At 36.0% G+C, this 20,480-nt stretch overlaps 3 protein-coding genes across 6 annotated transcripts; 2 read left to right on the forward strand and 1 right to left on the reverse strand.

Moving 5' to 3' along the window:
- Nucleotides 1-79: 79 nt before the first annotated feature.
- Nucleotides 80-8,296, reverse strand: rfx5 (regulatory factor X, 5). The gene is made up of 9 exons (XM_026289732.1): nucleotides 8,157-8,296; nucleotides 7,520-7,553; nucleotides 7,279-7,361; nucleotides 6,939-7,058; nucleotides 6,668-6,784; nucleotides 6,248-6,326; nucleotides 5,868-6,066; nucleotides 5,382-5,467; nucleotides 80-4,978 (listed from the first exon to the last, which is right to left on the reverse strand). The coding sequence occupies exons 1-9, from the start codon at nucleotides 8,246-8,248 to the stop codon at nucleotides 4,001-4,003; spliced, it is 1,788 nt and encodes a 595-aa protein (XP_026145517.1). The 5' UTR covers nucleotides 8,249-8,296; the 3' UTR covers nucleotides 80-4,000.
- mrpl24 (mitochondrial ribosomal protein L24) lies at nucleotides 8,203-13,725 on the forward strand. 4 transcript variants are annotated; one of them, XM_026289736.1, is made up of 7 exons: nucleotides 10,605-10,744; nucleotides 11,077-11,123; nucleotides 11,319-11,505; nucleotides 12,898-12,993; nucleotides 13,072-13,175; nucleotides 13,260-13,390; nucleotides 13,496-13,725. In XM_026289736.1, the coding sequence occupies exons 3-7, from the start codon at nucleotides 11,323-11,325 to the stop codon at nucleotides 13,630-13,632; spliced, it is 651 nt and encodes a 216-aa protein (XP_026145521.1). In that variant the 5' UTR covers nucleotides 10,605-10,744; nucleotides 11,077-11,123; nucleotides 11,319-11,322; the 3' UTR covers nucleotides 13,633-13,725. The 4 variants fall into 4 exon arrangements, with proteins under 4 accessions (XP_026145523.1, XP_026145521.1, XP_026145520.1 ...); XM_026289738.1 differs by lacking the exons at nucleotides 10,605-10,744; nucleotides 11,077-11,123 and adding an exon at nucleotides 8,203-8,322; XM_026289735.1 differs by lacking the exon at nucleotides 11,077-11,123.
- A 1,332-nt stretch (nucleotides 13,726-15,057) lies between these two features.
- On the forward strand, nucleotides 15,058-19,773 carry LOC113119968 (proline-rich protein PRCC-like). The gene is made up of 7 exons (XM_026289740.1): nucleotides 15,058-15,155; nucleotides 15,366-15,696; nucleotides 15,773-15,820; nucleotides 16,869-17,354; nucleotides 17,442-17,534; nucleotides 18,621-18,767; nucleotides 18,843-19,773. The coding sequence occupies exons 2-7, from the start codon at nucleotides 15,469-15,471 to the stop codon at nucleotides 18,993-18,995; spliced, it is 1,155 nt and encodes a 384-aa protein (XP_026145525.1). The 5' UTR covers nucleotides 15,058-15,155; nucleotides 15,366-15,468; the 3' UTR covers nucleotides 18,996-19,773.
- Nucleotides 19,774-20,480: the final 707 nt, after the last annotated feature.

Raw genomic sequence — 20,480 nt, forward strand, 5'->3', positions numbered from 1 at the left:
AACACATCATACATATTGTTTATTAGTGCTGATTTATGAAAATGTGCTCACAGTCAGATATTTCTCTTTTTTTTATATATATATATGGAAGATGTCCAATTGAACAGTTTTAACATGAAAAAACACATGAAATACAAAAAAGCAGAACTTTTCAAAAAGAAGACCTCATAAGTACGAAAACAAATAACATACAAGGTGCTGCATTTCATCTTTTTCTCCCCCTGTGTGCTTTCCGTTAAGAAAATTAAAGTGCAAGACAAACACCAGGGTTCAAATATTTTCGAAAGAAATGTCGCAACTCCAAACGAATATCAGATCTTTTGTAACAACTCTTTAAAAACATATTCAATACACAAACCATGCATGGACCGACTTAAAAAGGTGGTAATCGGATAATAACATTAGACATGTTAGATGTCTATGATAGAAATGGCATAGTACTGACACGCACAACAAATGAACACTTATGCAAATTCAACGGGGTTCTCGCGACTAATTAACAATTCTACATGACATGGTGAGATGTTAACGTGCTAGACACGTTCGCAATTGGTTTCTTTTGAGTTTGTCACAATAAAAACATGAGAATTAGCAACACTGATGGGTAATTACAACACACGCTCGACACAACCATTGAGATCAGCGTGTCGTTTTGGTTTTCCTTCTTTTCGAGGGCAACAGTTTTGAGAGCCTTTTCCAAAGATTGAAACAAATAATCCACTCAATGCTTCAGAGCGAAATCACAACCTTATAAATAATGCGAAGAAAATGGATATTTACAGAGCACAGTGGGTTTGTATGAGGCACTATGTTGTACTGAACAAGTTACATTTCTGTGGCGTGACATTGTACTTGCAACAACAACAAAAATGACATTGTCAATGGACTGAGAGTACGAATAGCATATCCATAAATGGATATAAATTATCATATGCCCAAACTGCTTTCAAGCACTTTACAGCTACAGATCCGATTATTCACTCCATCATTATGCAATTTGCTAGATTCATATAAATCTAACGTCTCACTGTTCAGTCATTCTTGTGAATGTTGCAATCTAGAATGGTCAAAATGAATTATTTCTTTAACTGTTTGCAGTTTATTAATGTAAATTAAAAGTTTTCTTCTTAATGTGTTTTTATTTTTTTAAGATCCTAAGTCTGATATTTTATTTAACAGGATACTGAATTGCTGCTGTTAGGATATTAAGATATAATATTAGTATTCAAATCTCAAGATTGCAAATGAGGCAGAAGATTAGAACTGTGCCTGTAGAGGAATATAGTTTGCCAAAAATGAACTCATCCTCAGGCCATCCGAGATGAGATTTGCTTCTTTATCAGAACGGATTTGGAGAAATGTAGCTTTACATCACTTGCTCATCAATAGATCCTCTGCAGTGAATGGGTGCCGTCAGAATGAGAGTCCAAACAGCTGAGAAAAACATCACGATAATCCACATGACTCCAGTCCATTAATTAATTTCTTGTCAAAAAAGCACCATGTTTGTATGAAACAATTCCATCAAGATATTTTTAACTTTAAAAAAATGGTCTCATCTGAATCAGGAAAGAAATCTGCACAGATCATGCACCGTTTACAACAGAAAACTGTGTGTTGTGACAGCAACAGAGGATGGACTTTTTCACAGGAGAAAGCATCATAATGGATTATGAATTAGTCCGAATTTTGACCAGAGGTGATGGCTTTTAAGTGAAAAATGTCTTAATGATGGATTTGTTTCTTACAAGCATGTAGCTTTTCACTTCGCAAGATGTTAATTGCGATGTTTTTAATCAGCTGTTTGGACTCTCCTTCTCACGGCAACCATCCACTGCAGAGGATCCACTGGTGAGCAAGTGATGTGATGCCAGTTTCTCCAAAAATGTTCAGATGATTCCTAAATCTGGATTCCTTTAAGAGGGAATATATTATAATGAACACAAATGAACAAAAGCAACAGGCCCTAACAAGATCACAATGTTCAAAATAAAAGCTCAAGTAATTATAAAAAAGATTTCCATTAATTTTGGCTGGAGTCAAACTTTAAACCCTTGAGTAAATCAAGCAGCCGTGTTTATTGAGAATTAAACATGGCATTTATAGCACATTTATTTCATTTCCTACATGTAATGTATGCTGACGCAACGCTCGCAGGCTGTCTGACAGCCAGTTGCCATTTTGCCATCATTGTACCATAGTAATTCTACCCAGAATCAGCACCAGTGAGCAGTGGATAAGTGCAGTCAGACTGCTGATCGGTGAAATCACTGCCATGTGAATCACAATCATTTGTGTTGTTTGTTAAACCCGTTTAGCTTTTTAAAGCACCGTTTCTCCATTGTAAAATTATCACTTCTAGTCATTTCCCATCTCAAATATATAACTACAATATTTGAATAAATAGCTACATCTGATTTCAAATCACTTTATAAATAATCGGAGTGGCTTTGCTTTTAAATTAAGTGCCTATTAAACCTCTAGTAACCACCAACAGCCTTTGTCGAGCTTTAACCTTAAAGGAGATTTTCCCCCCTAAATCATAGCCTTTCAATAACTTTAAAATTGAATAAAGCGCATCAAATAATAATAATAAAACTACTAGAAACAAATCTATTTTTCCATTCTATTAATTATTTACTTCCAAATAAAAAAAATATTAATTTTAATTGCAAATTATTATTATTTTTTAACTTTTGGCTAAGATCAAGTGTAATATCTGAAAACAACTAGCAAAAATTATTTAAGGCTATAAAAATAGAGCAAAATTCTCCTTTGAGACATGATAATCTACACAAAAGGATGCTGTTGTGGCTAAAGCTTTGTAAAATTTGTATAAATAAATAGTACATATTTCAGTTTAAATTTAAACAATATAATCAAATTTAAGAAATTTAACATCTTAACTTCTCATTTTTTTTTGTACATGCTTTTAGGGTGACAGTGCACACCTTACTAGTAACTAATAGTAATATTCCATATTAGCAATATAGTGACGACGGCTATACATTTGGAAAATAAACCGTTATATTAGCTCTGGTATGCTTTACCTATGAAGATATTCTTCTGGGCTGACGGATAAACTATTTACATCTGTTAAGTGCTAAATAACGTTGCTGTAAGAGAACGACTGAACAGACCTGAACGCAGGGGGCGGGGCTTTGAGAAGAATTCTCATTTGCATATTTAAAGGGACTTTAGAGGTCTTAGTTTTTCCATCCACCTACACTGTGCACCATCTGAACCAGTAGTGTGTTCTCGACCTTCACAACAGCAACTCGATGTAGTCATTTAGAAGTTTGTGTATCTGTTATTTGCAACGTCTAAAAAAAAAAAAAAAAAAAACTCTTAAACCCATTTACAGGGCGAGGGAGGGACTTTTTTAGAACCCTGAAGTTGCAAACCCGTAATACCACTCTTTGTCATTTGAACAGCTAGAAAACACACGCAAATGTCTCAATTCATGTTTCACAAACACAAACATGCAAAGACGGTTAGAGCAAAAAAGACCAACTGCCCTCTTATGGCACTGAGAATGGTGACAAACGCCAACATATGGTAAGCAGTTCCTTGGTAACTTGGATGATTTATCTTTTTTTTTTTTTTATGTCCTTTCATTTTATAACTGAGCTGGACCAGATGGGACTGTTATTTGTGATTATATTCCTTCGTTTCAGTTTTCACTGCTCTAAAATTCACTCTTTCTTGTAAAAACTTTTGTTCTAGGCCACTTAAATTCATAATCTCTTCACAGGAATTCACTTATGTTTTCGTATTAATCATATGAAAATGAGTGTAGTTGCTGTTTGAAGGCAACAATGACAGGTTGTACTTCTATACATCATTTTACACAGAAGGCAGACACACCCAGTCAAGCTCAGCCAAGATGGTACACCTCAGTTTGACTACAAGCTAGAATGCAATTCACAGAAGCACTGGAAAAGCATTGCACATTGAGATCAGGGAGTCGGGTGCTGTGCTGCTGTTACGGGGCGTCTGCTTATGGGGTTTCTCCAAACGAGGAACCGAAGGAGCTGGGAATACTTGCTGAGTTTGGCATGGAATCGACCTGTGGCTCCACAGGAGTCAGAGTAATTTCCACTTCTCCTCTGTCTTCTAATAACATCGCCGGCGGGAGGTACGTAACGGTGGACTGTGGCACTTCTTGGGGAGCCGGCCTTCCTTCTCTGGATAACGGCGCACGCTGGATGACCATCCTGCGGCTCAGCTCGTAACCTGGTTGGTTGGGCCCTCGCATTAGCAGGACGGACTGCTGCTTCTCAGGTTCTGCTGCAGGTTGACATTGCACCACTACACCTCTATGCTCAGCGTCTGTCACTTCCTGGATGGTCGGAAGTTGGCTAAGCATCAAGCCTTGCTGGTCCTGGATCACAATTTCCACCAACTGAGAAGGAACGGCGGGTGCACAGGAAGGCAAGGCCTTTTGGATCACTCCTCTCGTGAGCAAAGCTGGATTCGGATTTGAGCTTGGGGCTGACGGCAGCTGCGGTGCCATGTCTTCTGGCCTTTGCTTTCTGGGACGTCCTCTTTTGCGTTTCAGAGCAACACCAGCAGCTGACACTGAGGTGGTGGGGTCAGGGCCCCGCTTTGGAGCCGCCGGTCGCGCTCTCTGGACGACTGGAGTCGGAGCAGCAGAAGTGGCGACCGTGACGGATGTTTTCTCACGCTCTGGGTAAGAAAGACTCATGCCTGATGGCAGAATCATAACAGGGACGGTGCCGCCTGGTTGAGAGGGTATCGTTGTGACTGTGATGGGTAGAGTGACTTGAACGCTGCCCGAATCGGCTGGTGCGAGACACGGTGGGGAGGTTTTCTCTGGAATGGTGCCTCTGGGAAGGAGCTGAGGAAGCTTCTTCATATAAGCCTCCACTCGAGCAGACTCAACCTTATTGGTTGGTTTTTCACTGACCTGCTGCTTACTGGATGGTGGCTGGTCCACACCGTCTTTCTCTTTTTGCTGCCAAAAACCATCACAATGATACTATATTTACCATGTTTTAATCATAAAACAAAGCTGACAAGGTGATCAGCGTGCCTTTATTGGGCTTGTTCTTTGAAACGGATTGGCTGATTATATTTATCCTACTTTGACATGACTGCTCACCAAAAAAAAAAAAAAAAAGAGCCGTTACATATTGATTTCAGTTGAGAAATATAAAAGTGGCACAAATATTTAGGAAATCAGTTGACTGGGGCTATTATCACTTATACAGTCATTGTACAAAAATATTTGAGGATTCTCCATTCCAGAGATTAGTACAAAAATTATTGACTTATGAATCAAAATGATTCGGTGGAGAGTTTCGGGGGAAAAGCCCAGATACAAAATCTGAAATGTTCAAATTTCATTCCAGTATTACCTTATTTTCTCCAGTGACATTATCTTCTTCTGCTCGGGAAGCTGCTGGAATCTTTTTGATTACTTTATGAGGTTTGGAGGATCCGCCTATGAAAACCAAAAAGTAATGTAGCAAAATCAGGGCTATTATTGTTAACTAATACATAAAAAAAATGTTTTAAAATAAAATATAAAAAAGGTGTGCCAATGCAACATTTCTCATTTTCTTTAGTTGAAATACTAAAATAATTCAAATTAAACTAAAACTTATTAAAACTATGTTATTTAAAAAAAAACTAATATAAAACAAAAACAAATTTTTTTTTGCTGTTTTGCCTTTATTATGATAGGTCAGTTTAAATCTGACAGGAAACAAAGTGGGAGAGAGAGAGGGGAGCGGGAATGGGAAAGGTCTAATTCAAACTATTAACAATAACTATAACAGTAAATCAATGACACCACAATAATGCTGAGAAAATCCTAACATGTCATCTTACAATTCCCATACCTGCCAGAGCAGCTGAAGTGACGAGCTCGGCTTGGCTGCAGCGTGGGTTGACGATGTGCTCCTGTACGAGGAAGCGTGCGATTTCTACCACCGTGTCAAAAGAGCGCTTGAGGATCTTTTGGGCCCAGTCACAGATAAGTTCACAGGCTGCTTCGGTGACCTCTTGCTTGTAGGTTTGCACCAGTTCTGTCAGTTCAGACTGGAGGTGGCACATCACACAGATACATTAACAGAACATTTAAGCATAAACTTAAAATATAACCGACAACCTATATCAGTGGCTTTCAACCCTGTGTGTGTGAGGCAGGGGAACAGGGTTGAAAACCACTAACCTATATTATTTTAATGTTGTGAAAGCAATTTAGAGAAAGAAATCATACCGGGTCATTTTTTAGGTCCAGGTTGGGCAGTAATGGCATGTTTAACACGGTCTTTCGACGTATCCCACTATAGCAGTATGTGCTAGCAATTATGTTAAGGGACACTGAACAATACACTTAGTTCGCATTTAGTTATATTATTTTTATGAATTTAAAGGATGAGATTACATTTACTTTTCAAGAGTAAAAAGACACCTTGAAAACCTCTCTAAACTAAACCATTACAGAGAAAAACTGTATCAAGAGTGTCAAGACATCTAAATCTCTCAAATATTAAAAAAATATTTTACAGTGTTTTTCATTAGATTGGTGAATCTACATTCACTGAGATGTCTTCGACTGCTCTAGACAGGGTTTTAGAAGTCATAAATGTTTGTCTACATTTATACAAATTAACTGAAATCAGAGACAAAAGGATATTTGGACTGCCCTCTACCACCCAGTCTTCGTGCTTTAATGTTTGGGAAGATGTCTCGGATGATTTTGCCAAAATTTGCTGCACTTAGAGGCCGATGCTGTAAGTTGTCACAGTGCTTCCTGTTTAGATATAAAAGCCAGTAAGAAATCATTATATTTTGGACAGAAACAATTGATAATGGACCCTTAAAAGTCTAGGAAAACAGCGAGTGTTTACTTGAATTATAACTCGGTCTAAGAGGCTTGTGTACATATTCAGCACCCCAGTCCTTACCGGTATGTCTCGTAAACATCTTGTTTAGGTAGGCATGTGTCAGGATGTTCTTCCAGGTGGCTACGGATCCAGTTGCAGGTGTGAAGCTGGTCTGCCGTGTTGACCGAGTTTGAATCACCACTGGTGCACACAGAGAAGCGGTTTGCAAACATGCATCACATATGATATCTCTTGTCACATTTGTCATATTTCTAGCTACCCTGATTAACTGGGAATTGAAAAAAAAAACTTGAGACATCAAATGCTTTCATTTACTCGGATTTCATTTTTCAGAATTGATATATTAAGAAATACACAGATTTAAAAAGTGGATCAAGGCTGACTGTGTGATTTTCTCTACCTCTTCTCGCCTGCACCTGGACCTGAGGGTAGCTGTAGATAAAGGTAGAGCTTGTCGTTGTCAGAGAAACGCTGTACATCTTCCTAAGAGGAGACATGTCACAGGGAGAAAGACAGAATAAGGGCAAGAATATGTGGTCAAAAACACAAATAAGCTGAATGAGTGTGAAATACTATATTATAAGACAATACAGATCTAAAATATCAAAAGGCTATGTTATTATATCCTCTATGAAACTTACCAAAATTTTGTCCACTTTGCCCTGCACATTTTTACTGTGAAAAAATGGAATGTGCATATATTTACATTTAAATCTGCATACACACATGTATAGTGCATTCATCAATGACATTAAGGGTTCAGGGTAATAAGAATGTGCTAATAATGAATTTAACCTCAGGTCATCCAAGATGAAGATGAGGTTGTTTTTTCATCATAACAGATTTGGAGAAATGTGGCCTTACATCATTTGCTCAACAATGGATCCTCTTCTAGTGAATGCCTTAAAGATGGATTTCTTTCTGATAACAACTTTTTGCTTCACAAGAATTGATGGATTGGAGTGTTGTGGATTATTGTGATGCTTTTTATCAGCTGTTTGGACTCTCATTCTGATGGCACCCATTCACTGTGTAGAGGGTCCTTAGTTAAGCAGGTAAAGTAATGCTAAATTTCTCAGAATCCGTTCCAATGAAGAAACAATCACTACCACATTTTACACAAACTTTCATTTTGGTTAAACTATTCCCTTAATGCTACAGCTCTGCAAAAAACACTCTGTTTAATTTTAATCATGATTCACCATTTCTTTAGAAAATAAAGATTTAACTTTCTATCTGAACCACAATGAAGAAAGAGTAAAAATAAATAGTTCTTACGAAATGTTGCTTTTAAGCTTCTGCAGCAGCATGCTGGGCTCCGTCTCCCCCTCCCCAGCCGAGGCGTCTGCCTTTAACTGATCTTCTGCCATATCTCAACCACACTGGACCGACAAACTGCATTCAGAACCCTCCTGGACCTGAAGCTCTGGAACACGAGGCAGATGTTAGTATGTGTCCACATAAGGTTTTGGATAACTTTTCAAATCGGAGTGTCTTGATGTGCAACAGTGTGTTTTAAAAAGTAAATTAATCCTAGGTTTATTGAGAGGTCTATTCAACATGCAACCAGAGTATTGCACATTAGATCAATGCAACTAAAAGTCAACAGAAAAAGTTGTAGGGTGTTGCGGTTTTAGATCACATATGTAGTATTAAGTGTTTAAAATGCACAATTGTTTTATAGTATCTTTAATATGCACAACAATTCATAGTCTGCAGGCAAAATGCTATAACAGTCTTGGAACAAGCTGCTTACTGGTAAACACTCAATTCATCACATGTCTGTAAATGATCATCAGTTTCACTACAAACTGACATATTTAGGCCAGGTTTACACGTACAGCGACAGACTGTAAACACGAAATGAAACCACGCAAGCGCCTAATTCTCCCACGTCTAAACGCTCAAGATATTTTCTACCATTTCGAAAATACAGCCACTCATGAAACTGTTGTCAGGTCAATCGGATAGCGACCATGCCCAAATACTGCAGGGCTGTTTTTCCTGCCCCAGTCCAGACATTTCCTCATATTCAGCACACACGCGTCCAATGAAGATCTCAACATAAGAAACTTAAGCGTTCGGCCGGTGTATGCACGATACTAGGAGCAAATCCGATCACTTATAATCACTTTAATGCATGATTTAATCTAATGTACGACTAACGTATATGAGACATGCACAGGTCTGGTTGATTACACCCATGTGTATCTCTTTGTGGGCGTATGGAAAGGCCAACCAACCAGAAACTAGACGAAGCCATTGGTTATTTATGACCAAAAGCACATTTTAGCGCAAGTTAACCCTATTCTCAAACGCAAATGCTCATTGATCAGTAGAAAAAACCTCACAGCAGCCTAGTTTAAATGAGCATGACATAGCAGCTAATATGCTAACATGAGTTCGAACAGGCCGAAGAGACGTCAACTAAACAAAACCGACATAAATGAACAGTTACTTAATATAATTCGTAGCTTAACGACATTTAAAAAAAAAAAAAAAAACTTTTGTTTTTAGAATAAGTATGCACAAGCTAAGCTAGCTATCGTTAATATAATTACCAATGACTGTTGCTATAGAAGTAGCTAGCCACACTTGTACGCCTCGAAAACCTTCGATTATTACGTTGAAATGCCCGGCCTTTCTCATAAACGATACCTATTGTTATTGTACAAAGTTTACCTAGTGCAATATCTCATTCAAATACAAAATAATCGTATCGTTTATTTTATAAACGAAAAAGAAACTACCTGAGACAAATATAGAGCAAAAATCCCCTTTCGTATTATTTTGTGATTGGACGAATGTGTTATGTCTGCCTGACTACAAAGCAAAGCTCGACGCTAGTTGGCTGGTCTGAGTCATCCTACTTGGATACAGAATGAAAAGGCGATTTGATTGGTTAATGGTTTTATGCCAGTAAAAAAAAGAAGAGAGAATCCTTTTAATATTCTGTATGATATTTTTGTGTACATTTCCATAAAACATAAACAACTGATATTGGGCTAACAATAATGAGTATTTTTTTAAAATGTTGAAAATGCATACTATGGATTTATATGGTGGTTTTAATACAATAATTTGAATTAATAAATACTACTGTTGTAATATGAATTGTTCACTGCCCGAGTCTTAACCTGACATTTACTTTTACGGTATGTACTGAAACCAGGAACACTGTGTAAAAGCAAGACACTACATTTATGAACACAGCTTGTCAATCATTAATACAGCTCTTGATTTAATGTCAAGCTCAACTCAATCCAAGGAACATGAAAAGAGCAACTTTTTACACTGCTTTGATTTATTTCACTCGAGTAGTCACCTTAAATAAACTTAATGTCACATGAATTTATTGTCTGTTGTTTACCAAATAGAGTTATCCAGAATTGGCTGACAGTTCCGAGCCCAGTTTGCAGTAAATTAAGAGCAATGTATTAATGCTTTCACATTCTTCCAAAAGCAATTCTTAAAAAAAAAAAAAATACTAACATATATTCCTCCTAATAACTTCTAATGGTTAGAAAAACTTGATATTCATGAAAGTGCCGACAAAACCATTTTTATCCATAATTCAAAACACATATTTAATTATAAAAAATCGTAAAACATATTAAAATAGCTCCATTCATTAAAAAAACGGTAATTTATTTATTTTATTTTTTACAAATCTTTTTTGAAAGTGTGCGCTGATAATCGACACTTTTATTTTGACATCTACGTCGCTTGGCTCGAAAGGAAAAGGAAGTAGCGCATGTTCTACACAAGTTTGACCCTTGTGGTTGTAACGTTAGAATTTATCATTACCATAAATTTATATCCTTATTTTAGTGAAATGTACCTATAAAAGCGGAAAAATAATTCAGGTAGGTAGAATGCCACTGTATTATGAGGGACCGCTCAAAAACATTAAGCATAATCATTTTAACACTGGTTTCAAAGCCGTTGTAGCATTACAAACTGTCACTGAAGAATATATCGCCTCTTTTTTTCCATAGAAATGCATAACATATTTTAACCATAGACTTGAAGGTTTTTGATCCAAACCTACATTTTTATAATTCATGACTGAAAACATTTTGTAACATGATTTTGATGTACCATTTTTTATGCTAATTAAATGTTTGAATTTAAAATTGGTTTCAAAGGATGAATTTTGAGATTTAAAGTTTTCAATCATTTCTGATGATTTCTAAAGTGTGATAGAGAAAAAGGCAACAAAGAAGACTTTTTTTTTTGACAAAGGTAAGAACTCCTGATATGATGTAGGTTTTTGGGGTGCACTCTTGCCATAAATTAATCTATTACTTTTCCTACATAATTTAACAAAAAAGATTGGTAAAATATCTATTTAGGTCAATTCAAGTGTAGATTTCAAATATAATTTCTGGATCATTTGCATATTTTTAAGAATCTCTTGTTCCTTGTAATCTTCCACAGCAGCATGAGACTGACAGCGTGGCTTTCTTTGGCAGCAAAAGCTGCATTTCCACGGGATTATCGTTATGGCACAAACAGACCATGGACGATCGCAGCCCAGCGGCTCAATCCACCCGGCAAGACCAGAAGAAAGGTGTTTGTTGAACCTATAGCAAATGAGGACTGGCATGTCGTGAGAGGAGATACAGTAAGTGATCCTTCCTGTGTGTCTTTTACACCTTAAAAGCATTTCATATTTAGTGGAAGTTTTCATGGCAGTAGCCAGGCTTTGAAAATTAGTGAGGTCCAGGGGGTTTCTATAATAACCCCCTTATTATAGAATTGTGCTATAATAACTCCTATATATACAACTAATTATATACACTGACTAACACTTGAAAAGAGTCGAAATTTATATGTTTTTGGATGGATGCTCATTTTTAAATCATACCCTATATAATGCATCAAATTTTGTTAATACACTATATTTATGGGGTGGATAATTGTATCAGTTGTTTATTATTCATGCAAACATACATATTGCCCACCAAACGTGTTATTTAGTTTACAAAAGATAACTTATTTCTCCCTTTATAAATTTCAAATCACATCAGAAAAGCATTTATTTTCAATGAAAATGAAGTAAATAATCAAAAAGATGAAAATAAAGGATTGGGTATGGTAAGGGTATGTGTAGGGAGGGCTTTATTTTCCCAATAATGTGGCATCCATTTAATTACACTGAATAAGTTATTATATTAAGTTATTAACATACTGTTTTATAATGTACTACAATACTGAGGTGCAGATAATTGCCACTATTTGCAACAAGTAGTATAAATAGCAGAAAATCCTGCAAATTTAACATACTATAAATCGAATCTATAGCTATTTGCACTTAAATAGCCTCTGCCTTTTTTGATAACTGCCAGACTAATGTCGGCGATGCAATGTTGCCAGATATTGCTATTAAAATAATCAAAAACATATAAATAAATAAAATAAACCGAAATTATTTCTAATATTTTGGAAATTAGATAAGATAAAATTATCGCTGATCCTAAACTGCAATTTGCTACTTTATTAACTTTCTAAAGTATCAAATTTAGTGTAAAAACCGAGCGGCAACCTCCCGCTCTCTCTAGTGAAGCCAATAAGGAAGTGACTAAAACTGTAATTCATCGACTGGTCGCTTGAGGCTGGCCAAGATGGTGATGGCTCGCTCAGCACACTTTAGGCTTCAAAAACGTTCTTCAGGAGTCTACGGGTGACGTCCCGGACACTTCGTAACACCGTGTTTTTATACAGTCTATGGTAAAAACAAGTACAAAAAAATGCTTATGATAGCTGTATCTGTCAACAGGAAGGATGTGTTTTTCACACTTGGATACAAATATCCATAGGGTAAAATATAGGGTAATGGTTAAAAATATGTATGTGCCTTTTATATTTTAGAATGAGGTCCCTTTTATTATATCTGGTTATATCTGGGTCTTTGGAATCTAAAAAAATCTTGTGAATGTTTTAACATGTTGCATGTTGTGTGTTCTTTTACAATGTATATTCATAGAACTAACCACTGAAATCTGATGCAAACCAGGTGGAGATTTTGTCTGGAAAGGACAAAGGAAAGCAAGGCAAAGTTGCTCAGGTGTTCCGACGTCGAAACTGGGTCATACTCGAGGGCCTGAACACGGTAGGAGTAACTTTTTTTAAATAATAATAATTGCATTGCAAAGCAGGACTTTTAATTGTTTCAAACGCTCTTTTCCAGCATTACAGGTATATTGGCAGATCTGGAGATTACCGGGGTACTTACATCGCCAGTGAAGCCCCTCTACTGCTGAAGGATGTTACATTAGTTGACCCTACTGACAGGTGAGCATCAGACATTAAATAAAGTAGTAAATATAAAAATGGTGCAATGCGTCTGACTCTTAATGTATGTGTAATGTTTCTTAGGAAGCCCACAGATATCGAGTGGAGGTACACTGAAGAGGGCGAGCGAGTGCGTGTTTCTGTCAGGACAGGACGGATAATTCCTAAACCAGTCTTTCAGAGAAAAGATGGCATCATTCCTCAGCAGTGGAAAGGTGGTGTTTCTGAAATCTTAAAAACAATGCATTTCTTCCTTGAGTTTTAGACATTTAAATATGGTTCGGTTATCAGAAATCTGAAAGTGTTTCTGTACCTTGCAGATGGACCCAAAGACACATCACCAGAAGACACGCTTCAGAAAACATACACGCCATCTTTGAAAACCCTCGAGGAAGAAGTTTTGGAGAAAATGAACATTCGGGAAGATAGAAGGCCTCGTAAAAGCTACTGGTACTGAGTTACCACAGAGATTAGCAAGACAACTTATCATGGAGAAATGTTGTATGAGTTCTGCAGACTTTGTCAATAAACCCAACCAAATGTTTTGGTCCGTTTCCTTGCTTTTATGCCACCAACACATACTACCAGCTGATTACACATTACTTATTTTTCTGTACGAATGATCATTACTATTCATATCATCGATTAGTACGTTTATTCAGCAAGAATGTGTTAAATTGATAGATTTTTTTTATAAAAGACATGTTACAACTGATTTCTATTTCAAATAAATGCTATTTTGAACTCTATTTATCAAAGAATCCTGAAAAATAACTCTTTTTAAAGCTGAAGTAGGTAACTTTTGTAAAAATGTATTTGTGAAACCTGTCATTATGTCCTGACAGTAGAATATGAGATAGATAATCCATGAAAAAATCAAGCTCCTCTGGCTCCTCCCAGTGGTCCATTTGCAGAAATTCATCCGCTCCCGGTAAGAAACAACCAATCAGAGCTGCAGTCCGTAACTTTTTTTTGTGTTCAAGATTTACAAAATGTATATAATACGCGAGTACACAATGAATCCATTTTCCAAACCGTGTTTTTAGCTTTTCCTGAATCACTAGGGTGCACCTATAATAAGTGTTTATATTCGGACTATTTTAGATTGCTTCGGGGGTACCGCGGGGGAGTAACCCAGTACCTTTGTGATTCTTCATAGACATAAACAGAGAGAAGTAGCTCCGGCTACAATGTTCTTCCGCAAGACGCAAGCAGTTCTGTTTATTAACCGCTAGAGCGTCAAAAGTTCCCTACCGCAGCTTTAACATTGATATTACAAATAAGTGTTTCAAATCAGCTTACTAGAGTGATTTCTGAAGGACTGTGTGACACTGAAGACTGGAGAAATGACTTCTGAAATTTCAACTGTTGTCTATTCAAATAATATTTAGCTATATTACTGCTTTTACTGTATTTCTGAAAGTAATTTAGCCTCGGTCAGCATGAGAGAATTCTTTCGAAAACATAAATTATCAACACCACTCCGTATTGTATCGAACACTACTGAACAAGTAGACACTGTTTACATTCTACACAGACAATAAAAGCCTAACACAATTTGAGTTTAATTTTTTGCAAATGTGTTTACAACTGATGTCTGAAGTAGTATTAAGCAAATTTGAACAGTTTAAACAGTAGTGTCAAACAAATAAACTTAGCTTCTTCGTCTTAATAACAACATGTATCTGTTCATCTTCCTAGAGATTGATAAAACATCATTAAAAATACTTTCTAGTATTTCTACTTTCGAGTTTCTAGAACAGACCTGTGGTTCAGTTATAGTTTTTTTTTTTTTTTTTTGCAAGACTATCATATTTAATATCGTTCGGGTCATTGGTTTATTGTAACGGTGGGTCGTGTTTATTGATGAGCTTCCAGTCCGGTTGGTGGCAGTGTTGCGGGATCATGTGAAACTGTGCAGCGGATGTTGAGGATGTACTTCACGATGGTGGAAGAAAGAAACTGTTTACGGATCTAATGGTTAGAGAGGAATGGTTTATAATTATTAACAGTTATCACTTGTTTGTTTAGACTAATATATTTACGTTGTTTGCGTTTTGCAGGGACAATATTAATTTTGAAACTGCATTTCTTATGCACGCGTTGAATTATCTGGAGGCGAATTTTTCATTGATGTTGAGATCTGACATTTATTATATATTTACACACAATATAAATCTGGGCGTACAGGAGGATTTGAGATCAGTGGAGCTGCTTTGATGAAAGTGATGCAAAAGTAGCTCGTCAGCGATACTTTCGTCTGAACTGAAGTGAACGGCTCTGATCTGTGGAGATGTCTCTGGTCGCGTACGACAGCAGCGACGACAGTGACCGCGATGATCGCGATGAACGCCCGGCTTCAGCGTCTCGCCCCCCGGGGAAGATCGGAGGACTCTTCGCGTCTCTGCCCGCGCCCAGAATATCAGCTCCTCAACACAAGAGGATGACTATGGATCTGCCCAAAGCCAAGAAACGCACAGAGCCCGTTAAAATCACCGTTCCTGTTATAAAACCAGCAGATGTGAGTTTTACAGATCCATGAATGTCTTATAATTACACTGAAACTGTTTCTGACTGATGGTGTTCTTCTGTTCTAGTCTGACTCTGATGAAGACGAGCCCGTGCGAAAGAAATCAGCTCCTCAGGTATGGATAATTTTTTTTTTATATATATATATATTTCCTTCACCAAAACAGCTGTAATTTAATTTTAAATGATTATTTTCTCCCTTTTCTGACCCTTAGAATTAAACAAGCTATTTTAAAAATATAAAAACTTCCTTAAATATCTGTAATTAGTTATTTTTATTAGATATAAATTTATAACAAACTATTTGATCCTTTGGATTAATAAACAGACTGTTTTTAAATATTGAAACATATCAAAGTATTATTAAATATCTATAATTAGATATGAGTATATTTATTTGCTATATATTATTTATAATTAACTATTAAGTACGTTTACTTCAGTTCCTTTTTTGAGTGCAAAAATCTCCTTTTTTTTTCCATAGGTGAAGGAATTTAAATGCTAACTTATAAACCATTAAGACCTACTGTAAGGAAAAAACAAACACACACAAAAACAAAAAAACAGACCTACTCTGCAGAAATCTCCACCAATCTACTGCTGTCAAACGATTAATCACGATTATTTGCATCCAAAGTTTTTGTTCACATAATATATGTTTGTGTGTACTGTGTATATTTATTATGTATATATAAATACACACATTATATATTTTAAAAGTGTTTACATGTATATATTTATATTAATATAATTAATATTAATATAAATATATTTAATATATAAACATAACACTGTTTTCTTAAATGTATAAATGCATGTGTGTGTATGTATATAAACATAATAAATATAAACAATACACTCATATATGTTATGTAAACAAAATCTTTTATTTTGGATGCTATTAATCACGATTAATCGTTTGACAGCTCTAAGAGAATCATTACAAGCAAATCTTTCCACTCTCAAACTACTTAAATATTTGTATGCTTCATAGAATTGTAGTTCTTTTCCTTATGAATAATGATTAAGGCATATGTTAGTGAGCTGTTGGTTGTGGCATCGTTACCACAGCATCCTCGTGTTGACCCATTTTTTTAATCATAATGTTAAAAATCATGAATTTACATAATAGTAAATTAGATTATTTCCTCTGTATTCTTCCAGGGAGGTGGTGGTCTGTCCTCTCTGCTGCCCCAGCCTAAGAATCTGGTGATGAAGGAGACCGCGCGGCCCTTGCTGCCACACACCCTAACCAAACGTCCCGGGTCAGATAAGCCGAAGGTGACCCCAGCAAAGTCCCAGGCTCTTTCTGGAAGCAGCCCATCCCCGTCTGCCATCAAAGCGGCTGCAAAGTCTGCGGCGCTGCAGCTAGCCAAACAAATGGCCGCGGATGAAGAGGGAAGTGACGATGAACTCGCTCCAGAGAACTACTTTTCCCTTCCGGAAAGCTCAGCACAGCATGTGATGTCTCAAAACCCCCATACTCAGCAGTACGTTCCCTCTCTGCACCCTCTGCCCGGTGTGGAGGACACCCCACTGGACTTTGTTCCTAACGCAGACAGTAGATCAGTTGGAGCCATGCAAGACTATGAGAGCGGAGAATATCAACCTCAGTATCCTGCAAATCCACTGCCAGAGACCTCTCCACAGGTAAAACCTGTCATTATGAATACGCTTCATACACCAGTATATTGCTCGCCGTGTCAGCAGCTGATGTTTTCTGCATGTGTTTGGCAGGATTACTATGGTGAAGGATATTTCCCAGACCCGAACCCTGTGGCTGATGACCAAGAGGATTCAGGATCCTCTTCATTATTCAATGATGAAGCAGTGAGTTGTTTGCAGTATCTCTATTACTCAGGCGATGTCTTTGTTCTGTATTTATATGGATTAGTTACATATTTTTCAAGCTGAAGTATGACCCACATAAATAGCTTGAATAAAAAAATGTGGTTATTCCACTTGTAAACATAAATATTAGTAATATTAGTATTACTATCATTCTTTAAATAAAATAATAATCAATATTGTTGGTATTTTTTATTTCTCATTTCTAAACTTTTTATAGTATTGGCATGTAACATATTGTAATTTAAATAATAATGAAATATTTTTTTTTATTGTACAGTACATTATTATTATTGCGATAGTAATTTATTCTTTTGTTAATGAAGTTTTTGGAATTAAAATAATAATAAAATGATTATTTAGAACAATAGCAATATTTTAATGTATAATTATTTTATTGTACAAGTATAGTAGTATTATTTGAATATAGTAGTACTATATTTCTTATAGTATATATTTCTCTTCTAATATATTAGCTTATTTTTTGTAATTGTAGTAATTATAAAACTCAAATTAGATGATTTATTAAATTATCTTTTCATTGTACATTGTTGCAATACTATTTATAAATATATAAATAAATATCTTAGTAATAGTGACTTTTTTTTTGTAATTTAAATAATAAAACATGCATTTTATGAAATGTTTTTCTTTTTGTCTTGCAGTACAGTAGTATTATTGCAACAGTAACAAATCTCATTATTGATTGAATTCTAGTAATTGAAATAATAATATTTAATATTATTGTAATGTCATTGAATGGGAACATTTTGTCTTTAGCTGAATCTTTAGCTTTGTCTTTACGAGCTTTTACTCCAGAACCCTAAACTTAGTTGTGTATTTATCTCACATCTTTGAATGATGCTTCATATCACATGTCATTGAGATTTTATATATAATTTTGCTGAATGCAAAGAGGTGTAAAATTCTGTATAGCCCCTTTCCAACCGCTAAGAATGCTCTGGTAAATATCTAGTGTTTCCCAGCATCATGACGGCAAGTTTTGGCATGTCTGAGTCCTCCTGGGTGATCAAGATTCAGTACAAGTTTTTTTTTTTTTTTTTTTAGTTTCGGCGGCTACAGGGCAAACAGAATCGTGGAAGAGAAGAAATCAAGTTCTTGGAGATCAAAGGAGACGATCAGCTGAGTGGCAATAAGCAATGGCTGACAAAGAACATGACGGCAGAGGCAGAGCCCCGCAAGTCCTTCAGCAAGGTGAGCACCTCAAGTGTCCATTTTCTGATGGTAGGTAAATGAAAGAAAAGGTCTGACTTTACATCTCATTTCCAGAAAAAAGGAGATCAGCCAACAGGACAACAGAGACGCAAGCACCAAATCACTTATCTGATTCATCAGGCCAAGGAACGCGAGCTGGAACTCAAGAACAACTGGGCTGACAACAAGTTAACTCGACGACAAACGCAAGCCAAGTATGGATTCTGATGGACTGGATATCAAGATGTTGTGCACACCTCTACCTAATGTCACGCAGATTTTGTCAGAGACTGCAGCCAATCCTGAAATGTCATCGTTTTTGCCAGCTTCTAGAGTAATACCAGTTTGTATTGTTTCAATAAGGAGCTGAGGACTTTGGCTGCTATTATAATGTTTAAGATTTCTCCCAGTTGTCTACCTAATATTATCTTTCCATTTGAACTACATTGTTTTTTTTGGGGTAACATAATATTAGCTGTTGTTGGTTCACATGATTTACTTGTTTATTAAATGATTAAGATGTGTTGACTTGGGAAGGTCTTGTCTTCCACACTGCCACCGTGAGCAGTTGCATATATATATATATATATATATATATAAGATTGAAAAGGTGACAGAAACTGGAAACGCTTTACAATAAGGTTCTTTGTTAACATTAGTTAATGCGATGTGTTATGATTTTTTTTATAGCATTTTTTCATTTTGGTCAGTGTTGGTATAGAAATACTGTTTATTGTTAGTTGAAAATGCATTAATTAATGTTAATGTATACAAAATTAATATTGGATGTTAATGTATACAATCTTATTGTAAAGTACTGCAAAAAAACAACTGCTTGTTTTCATATTATGAATGTCGATTCTTAATTGTAGAACCATGAATAAAGTATAACAACTTCACTGCAACTGTAGAAAATATACTCAAATTTTCATTTTTTTGTGTAAAAACACTTTTATGTGTGAAATAGTTCCTATACCACTTCCAGAAATAAAAATACATAAACCTCCACACAACCAATTTTCTTTACAGTATAATATGACATTTACTATATTTTTACATAGAGCTGCAGAACATTAAAAAGACTTTAATGCTAAATGTGTAAAAATGTCTCAAAATGTTGGAATTAATTCAAGACACAAAACATTAAACTGAACAATCATTTAATATTAACTGAATTCAGGTGTTTTACTCAACCTATTTTTTTTTTTTTTAAATGTTGACAATATCAAGTACTTAACTATGAACTTTAAATGGGTTGGATTAGTAGTAAATAAACCTAGTCGTTTCAGGAGGAAGGAACATTGTGGATGTCTAACTAAATTATTTATTTAAATAAATCACTAATATGTTATAAAGATCTCTTGTCAGGGCAGAAAGTTTGTTCGGGTGGCACATTGGGTCCCTTGATGCCAAAAAAATAGTTATTACTGCACTTGGACAGCATGCTCTTACAGCTCTGTCAGGGCAGACTAACCATTTTCAAACAGATTCTTCCCACGGTATTTTATCATATCACATAACACACACAGTGACACAATGACCAGTGAGAATGGCAGTGATTTTTCTGGTACTTCAGATCTCATTCTCAGTAGAGAATGAGTTTGATGCGGTGGAACAAGACACTCACAGCTGAAAGCTATGCTGGAACTTTATGATGTAGTCAAGTTGATACGGACTGTGGGCTGCTCTGGAAGGGAAAGATACTTCTATAGT

This window comes from Carassius auratus, chromosome 19, assembly GCF_003368295.1.
Source record: "Carassius auratus strain Wakin chromosome 19, ASM336829v1, whole genome shotgun sequence".
Taxonomy (NCBI): Eukaryota; Metazoa; Chordata; class Actinopteri; order Cypriniformes; family Cyprinidae; genus Carassius; species Carassius auratus.